At 55.1% G+C, this 12,719-nt stretch overlaps 1 protein-coding gene across 7 annotated transcripts in view; it reads left to right on the top strand.

Moving 5' to 3' along the window:
• Positions 1–12,719, top strand: part of ADCYAP1R1 (ADCYAP receptor type I) — a 73,128-nt gene that overhangs the window by 55,356 nt on the left and 5,053 nt on the right. For 3 of the 7 annotated variants that reach the window (XM_019726202.3, XM_074340962.2, XM_019726201.3), the window contains 3 exons: positions 6,706–6,789; positions 9,944–10,073; positions 11,475–11,516. In XM_019726202.3, the coding sequence (XP_019581761.3) occupies positions 6,706–6,789; positions 9,944–10,073; positions 11,475–11,516 (256 nt within the window). Of the gene's footprint in view, positions 1–2,574; positions 2,659–6,705; positions 6,790–9,943; positions 10,074–11,474; positions 11,517–12,719 lie in introns of all 7 variants that reach the window. The other 4 variants (XM_088797668.1, XM_019726203.3, XM_019726205.3 and 1 more) reach the window with 4 other exon arrangements.

The following is a 12,719-nucleotide window of genomic DNA, read 5'->3' as shown; positions in this document are numbered from 1 at the left end:
TTATTCTCAGTTGGGGACTTGGTCCTACCTTCCTCAGAGACACCAACCTGGGATCCAGAACTTTGATAGCTTCCCAGTGGACAAGTGGGATGACAGAGGGCTCCCCCCATCCAACCATTCTCCTGGGGGGAGAGAGAGAGAGAGAGAGAGAGAGAGAGAGAGAGAGAGAGAGAGAGATTGATGGCTCGGAGATCCATCCTACGTCCTTCCCTGAGACTCCTTGGGGATTCTCTTGGTCTGTCTGTTCAGCCTCTGGGGACCTCTCCTCGTGGAATTCCTCCCCCTAGGGGTATGGGGTCAGCGCAGGGCCTGGCTTGATCAGCTTTGTTCTTTTCTGCAGGGAGGATGATTCCATTACGTTGAGAAAGAACCCCCCTCCCCTATTGGCCTATTCATTCACTGTGGGTTTTTTTTTTCCATATTTTTTCAAGTTTTTACCACCCTCTGCTTATATATGTATGTTATGTAGTCAAAAATTGTTCCTCCACGTAAGTCATAAAGCCTCTGAAGCACTGTACTGGGGGGCCAGTGGGGCCTGCTGTCTGCAGCGGACTAACTGCCCTAGAGAGGTCAGTCCTGCCCTTGTCTCAAGGACCCACACAACACGTCCCTGTCCAGCATCAGAAACTGTCCTTGTGTCTGGTCCCAGTTTCTCCTGCTCAAGGGTGGGTGGGCTCCCATGCTAACCGCCATCTTGGACACCTGAAGCCAGCGTGTAGCTACATCAGCGTCAGGTCTCCATTGAGTTCTAGCAGCCTTGCCCCCCCGACCCCCATCTTGGTAGGATCCATTTCTTCTTCTGAGCTCCCTGGGGCCTCTTCTCTGAGGGGCTCTCCCACCTTCCCCTTACTCTGTCTGTGCAGCGACATATCCAGGGGTTCAGCTTTGGTCTAAATGATGACACTCTACTGACCTTAGAACCACTTTACCAGCCCAGACATCTTGCCCCAGCCAGCGAGAACCCCCAGGGTCTGGTGGGAGAGAAGTGTGAGGCCAGGGTTTTCAGGTTATCACAGACTGAGAGCTGTAGATTCCTGCCAGGCCTTCCTAATGCATAGATAAGGACCATTTGTAATTAGCACACGGTTTATGCCGGCACACATCAGAGATATGGTGGGTTTTGCTCCAGACCACCACAATAAATATCACAAGAAGAGTCACACGAGATTTTTTGGTTTCCCAGTGCACATAAAAGTGATGTTTACACAGTACTGTAGTCTGTTAACTGTACAATAGGATTATGTCTATAAAACAAGGTACATACCTTAATTAAAAAACACTGTGTTGCCAAACATTGCTGACCATCATCTGAGCCTTCAGTGAGTCACAACAATCTTTTTGCTGCTGGAGGTCTCGCCTCCGTCGATGGCTGCTGACCGATCAGGGTGGTGGTTGCTGAAGGCTGGGTGGCTGTGGCAGTTTCTTAAAATAAGACAACAGTGAAGTTTGCTGCTCCGATTGACTCGCCCTTTCATGAACAATTTCTCTGCAGCAGGCGATGCTATTTGATAGCATTGTCCCCACAGTAGAACTTCTTTCAAAATTGGAGTCGATCCTCTCAAACCCCGCCACCGCTTTATCAACTAAATTACGTAACATTCTCCATCCTTTGTTGTCATTTCAACAGTCTTCACAGCTTCCTCACCAGCAGTAGATTCCGTCTCTAGAAACCACTTTCTTTGCTCATCCACGAGCAGCAACTCCTCATCCATTAAAGTTTGATCCTGAGATCAGCAAGTCAGTCACGGCTTCAGGCCCCGCTTCTAATTCTAGTTCTCTTGCTGTTTCCACCACATCTGCAGTGACTTCCTCCCCTGAAGTCGTGAACCCCTCAAAGTCATCCATGAGGGTTGGGATCAACTTCTTACAAACTCCTGTTAATGTTTATATTTTGACCTCTTCCCATGAATCACAAATGTTCTTAGTGGCATCTAGAACGGTGAATCCTTTCCAGAAGGTTTTCAATTCATTTTGCCCAGATTCATCAGAGATGACGATGGCAGCTGTGGCCTTACAAAATGTATTTCTTCAATAATGAGACTTGAAAGTCAGACTTACTCCTTGATCCTTGGGTTGCAGAATGGATGTTGTTAGCAGGCGTGGAAACAAGATTGATCTCGTCCATCTCCATCAGAGCTCTTGGGTGACCAGGCGCATTGTCAAGTTTTACATCAGAGGGAACTGGGGATTTGTCAAATGCGATGAACCCAGTAGGAAAAGTGAAGCCTTAGCTACACCATAGGCAGGCTGTTGATGCCAGGCCTAACTCCACCATCATTCCTGGCCTCCAGGAATTTCCGGACAAGAAGATGGTGTTAAGCGAGTATATAAGCCAGGCATCCTGGGAGAAGAGGCCCCCGTGGGTTCCAGCTTGTATAAAACTGCCCACTGGGAGGTGGAATGTGTGCTGTGGGGAAGGGGGGACTACACGGGATTGGAAAGGGCAGGACACGGTGGGAGAGGGAGATGTCAGGGCTGTGCCCGAGTCTCCTTGGGCCAGAGGTATGTGTTGGACCGAGAAGCCCTTCAGATCTGCCCACAACAGCTTTTCGATTTTTTTTCCTCTGTTTCCAGAACAAATGTAAGCCTGGGAGTCCCCAAGAAAGCCCGAGAGGACCCCCTGCCTGTGCCCTCAGACCAGCATTCACTCCCTTTCCTGTAGGTTGGTTCCAGCTGCTCAGGTGATAAGGGTTTCTCCTCCGTAGACCAAGATGGCACTCCCAATGCAGCCTCAGAAGGACCTGTTGGGGGCTGGCTCCCTGTAGGGTGAAGTGGCACTGAGCTATCCAGCCACCCACACTCTCTCACCTGATGATCCTGGTAGAATGCCTACGTGGGGTCAGGACTTGGGCATGGAGTGTGGGCCTGGGTCACGGCTTAGGATGTATGCAAGCTCACCTTGGTCTTGGGCAGGGGTTTAGGGCTCAGCCCGGCAGGGGTCGGGGTTAGCTGGCTTTCCTGTGAGAAGCCGACTGGCTCCGAGAGGGGAGGGTGCGGCTCCAGGGCAGACACAGAATGCCCTGAAGGGGGGTGGCTTTATTTCCAGTGGTCTCCTCATTCAAGGCAGGCATGGGAAGCTGCCTCTTTCGCCTGGGGTGGGGGAGGCAAATCCCATCTCTGTCCCCCTCACAGAGTGGGTCTCCATAGTCCCTGCGGGTGAAGGAAGGAGAAGGGACCAGGCATAATGTCATCGTTGGCACATCAGGGCTGTGACATACCCAGTGTCAGAAGGATGACATTCAGCTCCAAAGACAGACTTTTCTATGGCCAGGCAGACGTGTAACCAGGAAGTGTTTATGATGGGAGCTCAGCCACTGCCTGAGGCTTCCAGTTCACATGGGCTCCATCTTTCATTTTCAAAGCACCTCTCCCCTGCCTAGGAGCACCCTGTTCTCCCAACTCCTGTTAGGGGTTGGCAACAGGGATCAGTTACCCCCATTTTGCAGATAGGGAAATTGAGGCCCAGAGAAGGAAAGTGGCACCACCCAAGATCACCCAGCAAGTCAGTGGCCAAACAACCTTGAGTTCAGGTGCCTCAACCCCCAGGCTGGCCAGGGGCACAGAAGGCTGGCTCCTCCTTAGTGGTGGGGGAGGAGGTGGAGGGAAGCTCCAAGATCTGCTGAGCTGGGCTTCTGGCTGGGCTACCAGTGTGGTGCGGAGTGCCTCCCTGAGGACTGGGCTGTGTACTGGGGATGCTCAGCATCCTAGCATCAGGAGGGACCCTGTGGAGAATGTTCAGCTCAGACCACTGCGTTCTCTGCTCCTGCTGAGTGTGCAGCACTGCCCTGGTCACTAGGATAAGAGTGAATAGACAGGCGTCCTGCCCACAAACGCTTCCCCTCAGGGTTCTCTGGCTAGTGTCCTTTCAGGCATGTCCTGGGGCAACAGCCTGGCAGCCCTGCACACAGAAAGCACGGAAGCATTCATGGAGTGTGGCCTGAGACCAAAGTAGGGGCCGAAGAAACCACATTCTACATCCCTGTGTTACATATGGGAGTGCCGAGGCTCGGAAATGGCTTTGACCTTACTGCAGATAAACAGGCTTGGGGTTTGGGCTTGGGAGCCAGGGCTCTCTGACACCCTGCTGTGGGGTCAGCCCTTCTGGCTCTGGCTGATGCTCACAGCAGCCTCCACCTAGCACCCTTGTCTGAATTTCTTATCCTTCCTTGGATCCAAACCAGGCCTGAGCTCATCAGCCAGCCTAGGTTTATCTCTTCCTCTTGATTAAATCCCTTTTCCCCTTTTCGCTGATTGACTTTTCAGAATATCTGCCATCTCTTTCTCTCTCACGCCTATCTCTGGCTTTCCTGCCACCCTCTTGTGTTTCTTTCCAGGGGGTCCTTTTGCACAGAGTCATTGAAGATTTAGGGAAAGGGGAGAGTTTGGGAAGAAGAGCCCTTACCTTTGTTACCTTTGTCCCTAGACCCTTCTCCTGAGAGCCCTCCCAGGTGCCAGCCCTCCCCACCCCTGGTTTTTGCCCTCCCCCTCTGTCCCCATCAGAGGCCCACATGTTTAGCAGGAGCTTGATTTCCCAGCTAACTTCCCATCAAATGGCCTTGAGCATACTTTGAAGAAATCAAAGGTTGTCTGTATTTACTGTATCCAGGGTCCAGGAAGGGCAGGGACAATTTGGGAGCTCAAGGAGGAAAGGTCTCAAAGGAGAAAGCTGAGCATGAGAATTCTGCCTGAGGGTTTAAGCCCTGTGTAGGAGGCGATGTCTGAGGTTTGGGCTCTCAGGATCCTGAACCCTGATTTTTATGGTTCACCCAGGCCCAGGGGGGAGGGATCAGGCCACTGAATGTAAGCAATCGTAGCCAACCTTTTAATCTGGGCAAGGTAGAAAATAAATTTGCAGCCTAGGGTGGCTTCCATTCCTCAATACCCAATTCAGCACTTCTAATTATTAAGAAAAACATACCTAGCTGTGTCCATCTGCCTCTTTGTAGGAGTACAAAATAGACCCTTGACCTTTATTGAGGACACGTGAAGAAACTTCTCAAATACATGACTTCCGCACAGCAGTGCTTCTCGAGCTTTGATTTGCATGTGGGTCAGCTAGGGATCTTGTTAAAGTGTAGACTCTGAGCCAGCAGGCCTGAGGGGGGGGACCCAGGATTCTGCCTTTCCACACATCACTCCGGTGGTGCTGATGCTGCTGGTTTAGGGACCCGACTCTGGGTCGCAGAGCATCCTATCGCGTCTGAAAAATGGGCCAGTCAACTCACAGTGCGGTGTGAATTGAAAGGTGCTGTTTATGAAATGAGAACCACAAACCCCACTGAGGCACAGACGCTGGGGCGGGCCTCAGCTTGCTCCATCTTTGACGTGCATGATTCAAATATTTGCCTCCGCAAAATGACATGTCACCACACGCCTAGGGCTTTCCGACTTGCTCTCGAACAGTTGGAACCATCACTAATGAATCTGTGAAGGCCCAGGGTCTGGTCTCTTCACGTGTCTCTGTTCTCGTTTGCATCAGACCCCCCTCAGGCTGGTCAGTTCTCGGGCAGGAGCTCAGTGCCACGTGGTGCCTGAGGAGGGTTTGTGAGGTAGGCAGCTCTGTGGCAGTCTGACAAGATGACACAGCTCTCAGTTCATCTCTCACGTGTGTGTCGGAGGACGGAAGTGTCCGCGGCTTGTGCCATCCCAAGCATAAGCCGGACCGAGAAGGGCTAGAGGACGTGGAAACTCAGCCCGAGGCCTCTCTGAGGAGGTGAGGCTGTTCTGCCTCACACAGTCGAATGTCCAGCTGGACTGGCACCCTGGCCATGGTGCCTGGCCTCCTTCAGATGACTGGTTTCTGCAGGCAGTGAGGCGCTGCCCAAAAGGTGCCCCCTCGGCCTCCAGCCTCTGCCCACTGAACTTCTGTCAAGAAGTCTAGCCTGGCCAGCACTGTGCAGCAGAACTCGCAGCAGTGATGGAAATGCCCTCAATCTGTGCTGTTCCCCATGGGCACCGCTAGCCACATGTGGCTGTGACGCCTTGCAGTGTGGTTAGGGGCCCTGAGGAAGTGGATTTTTAATTTGATTTCATTTTAATTCAAATAACCTCAGAGGGATAGTGGCAGTCGTCCTGGAAGTCTAGATTAACAGTCTGTTCCGTCCATCCTGTGTATGCTCCCCCTGGGTGCCCACGTCGAGGTGCCTGAGGGCACAGAGGGCGGAAGGTGCAGGCGGAAGAGGAGAGGCGTACAGGGGAGACCCGTGGGCACTGAAGTTGGGCTTCGTAATCGAGCCCAGAACTGGCCTGATTCCAGGCTTGGTCCGCCCAGGCTGGGCAGCACGAGATGCATGGCGTGAGTGTCCAGCTGTCCACCTCGCTGAGTGACCTCTCTCTAGGCTGTGCTCTGAGCCTGGAGCTGACTCTGGAGACAGCCACTGGCTCCCTGCGTGAGCCCCAGCCCAGGCCCCACCTTCCAAACACTCGCGATCCCTCCGAACCCCCCTTACCTGTTGGTGGTCCCAGTGAGAAGGCTCGTGTGTTTGTGCACACACGTGGACACGGGTGGGCATGCATTTCTGTGTCCAGAGCTGCCCCTGTCTTGGCCCTTGGCTTCCTCATTCTCCTCCATGTCACTGCCCGGCCCGTCTCCACACCCTCGGCTCCTCTGCCCTCCCTGTGAACCGTGTTGCTCTAAGTCCCACCTCAGTTTCTTCACTGCCCGATGCCCCCAGCTGACAGAAGTGCTGATCTTGTTACACCCAGCAGCTGCGTGCAGAAATGCTACTGCAAGCCACAGCGGGCTCAGCAGCACTCTTGCAAGATGTCAGAACTGTCCACCATTACTCTGTAAGTGTGCGTGGCGTGGCTGTGGCCCTGTGTCCTGGAGGGGAGGGGGACGCATGCTGCTGCTGCTGCCTGGAGCCTGCGTCCCCTCGCTGGGCTGGAGGAGTGCAGAGAGCAGCCTGTGCCTCCAGCCCTGAGCCCTTTCCTGGCTGTTGCATGTTGACGTCTGTGTGTCTTGTGAGTTCTTTGCAACCTCATGGCCAGGGGGCGGGAGGGGAGGTTCTGGGGACAGAGCTGCAGCCATTGGGGGAGCAGCCGGGGCTTGGCTGATGCTGAGGAAGGGATCCTGGAGCCTCTGCCACTGTGGCCTCAACGTGTGGTCTCCCCAAATGCCCCACTTCTCCGGACTCGAGTCTTTGGAGCTGCCAAATTATTCCTGATAGTCGTAGAGCTTCAGTTCATATCGACCCTGCCCCTACAGGGGACAGAGACCCTCGAGCTTCAGTCACGCCTCACGTGCCCAGTCGTGCTGACTCTCTTAGTCCCTACAAGGACCCTATGAGGTGGGTCCTTGTATTATGTCCAGTTTAGAGATGGAAAAACTGAAGCACAGAGAGTGAAGTGGCTGCTCCAGGTCACACAGTGGCAGGGTGAGAACTTGACCCCAGGGAGTCCTGTCACCTGGCCCCAGGGTTTCTCTGATGGGAGCTGCCACCTCTTTGGACTTCGCATTAAGAGCGGAGCCCACTGTCCTTGGGCAGCTCTGACTGTTGGAAGCTCTTCTTGGTATTTTTTTTAGGACTTTTCTGCCATTGATGTGTCCTTGGGGCTGGGGGACCAACGCCAAGGCCCTGTGTCACTGTCTCTCCAGGTTAATCAGATCATAGGGTGATTCTATGACATCCTCAAAGAGGCGTCCTGAGGCTCACACCACACGTCCCTATTCCATGGCCTCTGGTCAGCTCTGAAGTATGGAGGCCCCAGAACTCAGCCCTAGTGACCTCCTCGTCTGCCCCCGCTGCCCTGTCTGCCAAAGGGGTCTCTGGGAGGCCCTGGGTCCCTGGCAGAAGTCCCTGACCATTGTGGGCTGTCGCAGGGCCACTGGTGGGGAAGGTGCGGCCCCTGGACTGTGCGATGGGACGCCCCTAGTGCCACTTGCCTCACTCGCCAGGGGCAGGGAAGGGCCGGAACCCAGGCCTGAAAGGTTGCTGTTTCTCGTGCATTGATCCCGTCCCATCCACTGCCACCACGAAAGCTGGAGAGGTTTGATCTTTTGGTTTCCAGAGCACTTTTCAAACTGCAGGGACAAGTCTCTGGAAACAGGCCCATTTGTGGGAGAAGAGGCAGGAGAGAGGAAGGCAGGGACCCCAGGCATGGCCCAGAACCATCTTCGCTCCCGAGCCCCTTCAGTGAAGCTGCTTTTGGAAAGTTGCCCCTTTACCCAGGGTCACAGAGGGGCCCCCGCAATGTCCACGTGCCTGCATTTCCAGATCACGTTCCTCTTCGTTTCGGACTTTCGTTCTTTAGCCAGCACCCTGCTGCCTTCTGGTGCCAGGCTCTGGGCCCCTGGAGCTGAGCAGGAGCTGAGCACCCAGGCGCTCTGCAGTTGTAAGGATTCTGAGGCTTTCATACCGGGCCTCTGTGAACCCACAGATTCCTTCATGGAGGCACTTTCTGAGTGTGAGGTCCATGCCTGCATGTGCTGGCCACGGAAGGTGGCAGAGAGGGAGGTGCCACGCCCGCCTTCAAGGAGCCAAGTCTGAGACAGACCAGCCAGATGAGAGGAAGGGCAGGAGGGGAGCACTCCGGACGGCACCTGGGCTCAGATCCTGTTGGCGCCAGCCCTGCTCTAGGGACCCCAGATCCCGCAGAACAGGCGCCAGCAGAGGGAGGCTGGGTGGGTACCAGGCACTTGAGGGGCTTCTTCCTTCCAGGCATGAGCCAGGTCCACCTGGAGGCCTCCCCAGGCAACGCCTCCCCTTCCTCCATGTCTCCTGGTCTCCTCTTTCTTCCTCTGCCCCCTCTCTCCCTCCTTCCTTCCTTCTCAGTTGGCACTGGGACACCAAGGGTGGCTCTCAGCCTCCATGGATTTGCTTCTTCTGAGATCTGCCGCCCAGATTCAACAGAACATTCTCTCAGAGAGGCTGGGTTGAGGAAGAGGGAGCGGCACATGGTGTAACTGCCCCATATCAAATGGCTGCCCCCACACCTAGCTGTCTACCCTGTGGACTGAGCTCTGCCAGGAGATGGGGAGGCCGGACCTCCCTCTCGCCCCCTGACTCACCTGCAGGGCAGGTCTCCTTGAGGAGACTGAAGGAGCCAGTCTGCCGGGGTGACTGGAGATGGGCTCTCAGAGAGCCCCTGGGAGCCCCTCTCCTGACAGGGCAGGACCAGAAGTGCATGCATGGTGCACGCTCTTGACGTCTTACCGTGGCTGTCTGTGGCCTGTCCCTCAGGACAGAGTCCCACCACACTGGCCAAGCAGCCAGCTGCAGGCAGAGGGACTCCAGAAGAACTGGCCTCGGGGGGACAGAGGTCCTTTGGGGCCTTTCTTCCATGTCGACCCCACCCCCGAGCAGACAGCTTTCTCTCCCTTTGACTCAGTTTCCCGGGTGGCTATTTGTCCTGCTTGGATGGGGATGGTTTATGCCCACAGTCAGTAAGACCTTCCTAGCCTTCTGCCCGCGTCTCTTCTGTGGTCCCCACCGTGCCCCCACCCCACCTGCCTGTCGTCAGCATCTCCCCGTCACCCTCCCTGAGCAACCCTGGCCCAGACTCAGAAACACCAACTACGCTTCCCAGGCACATGGAGCTTCCTTGCAGAGCAGGATGACGTTTGCTTTGCTTGAGGACCTAGCACATCGCTCAAGCCTTCTACTTCCCATCCTGTATTTTGCCTGGACTTCACTTCTCCCAAGGGTTTCGCAGCTCCGAGGAGGGCTATGTGTAACTCACGTACTCACATGTGCATGCTGAGTGGTTCTGCAGGATACTGAGGTGGTCTGGAGGCGTGGGTACCCTGGAGACTAGGGGACATCCCTCCAGAACCTGCCCGGGACGGGGTTCCCATGCCCTGGGGGAGAACCCCGCAGGTGTCTGTGGACAGGGGCCCAGCTCTCGGGGAGAGGAAAGGGCTGGGCCTGGGGTCTCTGCCCTCCATGGCTCTGGTCCAAGCCCTGGTGGCCCCTGGAGCAGGTGTCTGGCTCTCTCCTGACAGACGGCTGGCCCGCTCCACCCTGCTGCTCATCCCGCTGTTTGGAATCCACTACACGGTGTTTGCCTTCTCCCCGGAGAATGTCAGCAAGAGGGAGAGACTCGTGTTTGAGCTGGGGCTGGGCTCCTTTCAGGTATGTGTGTCGTGTGCAGGGGGTAGGGGGGTCAGGCAGTGTGGAGTTACACAGAGCCCTGGCCCTAACCTGCTGGTGGTTCTAGAACCTTCTTTAACCTAAACTGGGCCTCCATGTTTCCGTCTCTGAAATAGAGTACTAAAAAATAGAAGGGAGCTGGGGAGCCGTTCTGCTGTCTGCGCTCTGGGCTCCTGTGAGGAAACGCACTGATGTCTCCCTGTAGCTGTGTCTGGGTGTCCTGAGCCAGGTCTCCCTCGGGCCATCTAAGGCGGCAGCTCACCATCCCTCACCAGTGGCCCCAGGTGCCCTCAAGAGATCTGTGTCCACGTCCTGACACAGATCTGACACGTCTGTTGGCTGTGCACCCCATAAGCACTGGAGTACTGTCTACCCAAGTTGGGGTCCCCAGTACAGGACCTGGTCACAGATCGCTGAGTGAGCTGAACTGGTGGAGGAACACACAGATGTATAAATAAATGACCCGTGCAGTGAGAGAGTGGGTAGACTAGTGATTCATGAGTGAAGGAATAAGTGGGTGGGTTGCAAACAAGTGAGTTGGTGTGAGGATGCATAGTGAGTAAATGATTAGAGGGGAGCATAAGTGCGTCGTGAAGGCAAGGCTGGCTCCCTTGAGTGTCCCCAGAATACAGCACCTCTCCCTAATCCAACTGGTTAAATGAGTATTTGGCCTTGATGGTCAGAAAGTTCCTCTGTGTATCTGACTTGAGTCTCTCCTTTCCCCCATTTTAATTCTTAGCCTGGTGAGGCTGGATATTGTATAGACAAAGCCCCAGCCTGGGAGTCAGAGCCTGGGGTTCCTATCTCAGCACAAGGAATCTACACGCAAAGAATGCGTGTAAAGAACACGTATAGGATCGCTGAGCGCCCCCTCTGTGCCAGGCCCTCACTTACGTGGTGTCTGGGTGTGCCATGCTCAGGAGTGTCAGCCTAGGGAAGTGGAGTGGGGACTGGGTGGGGATAACACAGGTCTGTGCTGTCCTGGAGGGGTGCCGCCCTCAGAAGGCCTACAGGCTGGCTGGGGAGCCCAGAGAACACTCTGGGGCATTCAGGGTGGCGGGGGAGGGGAAGCCTCCTATAGAAAGAGGGACAGACCTGGTCCTTGGGAATGGGAAGGATCTGACCAAGGAAATGTGAGACCCAAAGCCAGGCTTGTGTCAATGGGAGGGGACTCTCACCAGCCACTTGGCTTCATGGGTGTGGCCATTTTGGTGGAGCAGAACTTGTCCCATCTCACCCTAGATTCCTGGGCAGGTAACCCCCATCCAAGTGACCATATTTTTCTGCCTCCCGGAGTCACTCTCAACTCCCACTGCCTCCCACACACCCCACGTGGAAGGTCTCTTGCTAGCATGCTCAGGTTTCTTTGCTCTCTCTCCCCAGGGCTTCGTGGTGGCTGTTCTCTACTGTTTTCTGAATGGGGAGGTAAGACCCTGGCCCTCTGGCTTCTTAGCAATGGAGGTGGGGCTTGGTCAGGGGCAGACAGCGGTGTGGCCTGTTGGCCACACAGGGCTCATTCTCCAGACCGGGAGACTCCCAACACCTGCAGGAGTGGGGCAGCAGCAGCAGCAGCAGGGTCTCCTGACAGCCTCCACCCTGTGCCAGAATCTTTCCCACAAGGCTCAGCCTCTGGAGCCGAGCTCCCCCTGTAAAAGCATCAGCTGCTGAGCGCAGACCCGCCTGGGAGGGCTCTCACCGTAAGAACCACCTTAATAAAGAAGAAAGTGAGGAAGGGCAGGCACAGGAGATTGTACCTATGGTTCATGAGGCTGTGACGGGTGGGGGTGCTGAGTGGGGAGCTGCCCAAGTTTAGCACTGCTCCCAGCAGGCAGCTTGCCTGCCCAATCCCATCCCCAATAGAGAGGGGACTGTGGGGATTTGGTAGAGACCATGGGGAGAGGCCTGGAACCTTCTAGTAATGCTCCATTTCCAGAGCTATGATCCTGGACGTTCCATTCTAGCCTGTTGGGGAGATGCTTTTGAGCAGAGCCCAGCACAGATAGGAGGCTGCAGGTGGGTGGGTGGGATGGCTTTGGAGAGTGGGCGGGAGTCATTGCATCAGGGCTTGGGTCTTCACTGTGAGGCCTCAGCCATCTCCTCATTTTGCATCTGAGAAACAAGAAGATTGGGCTCTGTGACCACCAAAACAACATACAGAAGGGTCAGATAGGACAGATAAGCAGACAAGGCCCTGCAGGGAGTGGCTGGGAGACACAAGGAGTGGGAGTACATTGGGCTTAACCAGGGCCTGTTGTGGAAGTGGGAGCTAGAACTAGAGGGGGTGGGTGCCAGTACCATGTCCAGTTGTGCAGTATGTGCACTGCACAAAGATGCTGGACTGAGGGGGCATATGGAGGCTGCAACTGGGCATACCCTGCACACACCATGCTGAAAGCAAATGCTAAACGCACCAGACATGTGCGTGATTTACTGGTTCTCAGCCCTGACTGCGTATTGGAATCCCCTGGGAACCTCACCACGGACATTTTGATGTGATTGTTCTGGGTATGGTCTGGGCATCTGGATTTTTAAATTTCCCCAGGGAATTCTAACTGTTGGTGGTCACCAAGAATGGAGCTCCTTTGCTCTGATCTGTCTGCCCCAAGGGCTGGCTTTTTAAAGATTCCC

Source organism: Rhinolophus sinicus, chromosome 4, assembly GCF_057876585.1.
Source record: "Rhinolophus sinicus isolate RSI-liver-muscle chromosome 4, RSI-T2T, whole genome shotgun sequence".
NCBI classification, from domain to species: Eukaryota; Metazoa; Chordata; class Mammalia; order Chiroptera; family Rhinolophidae; genus Rhinolophus; species Rhinolophus sinicus.
This window is presented reverse-complemented; position numbering and strand designations above follow the sequence as displayed.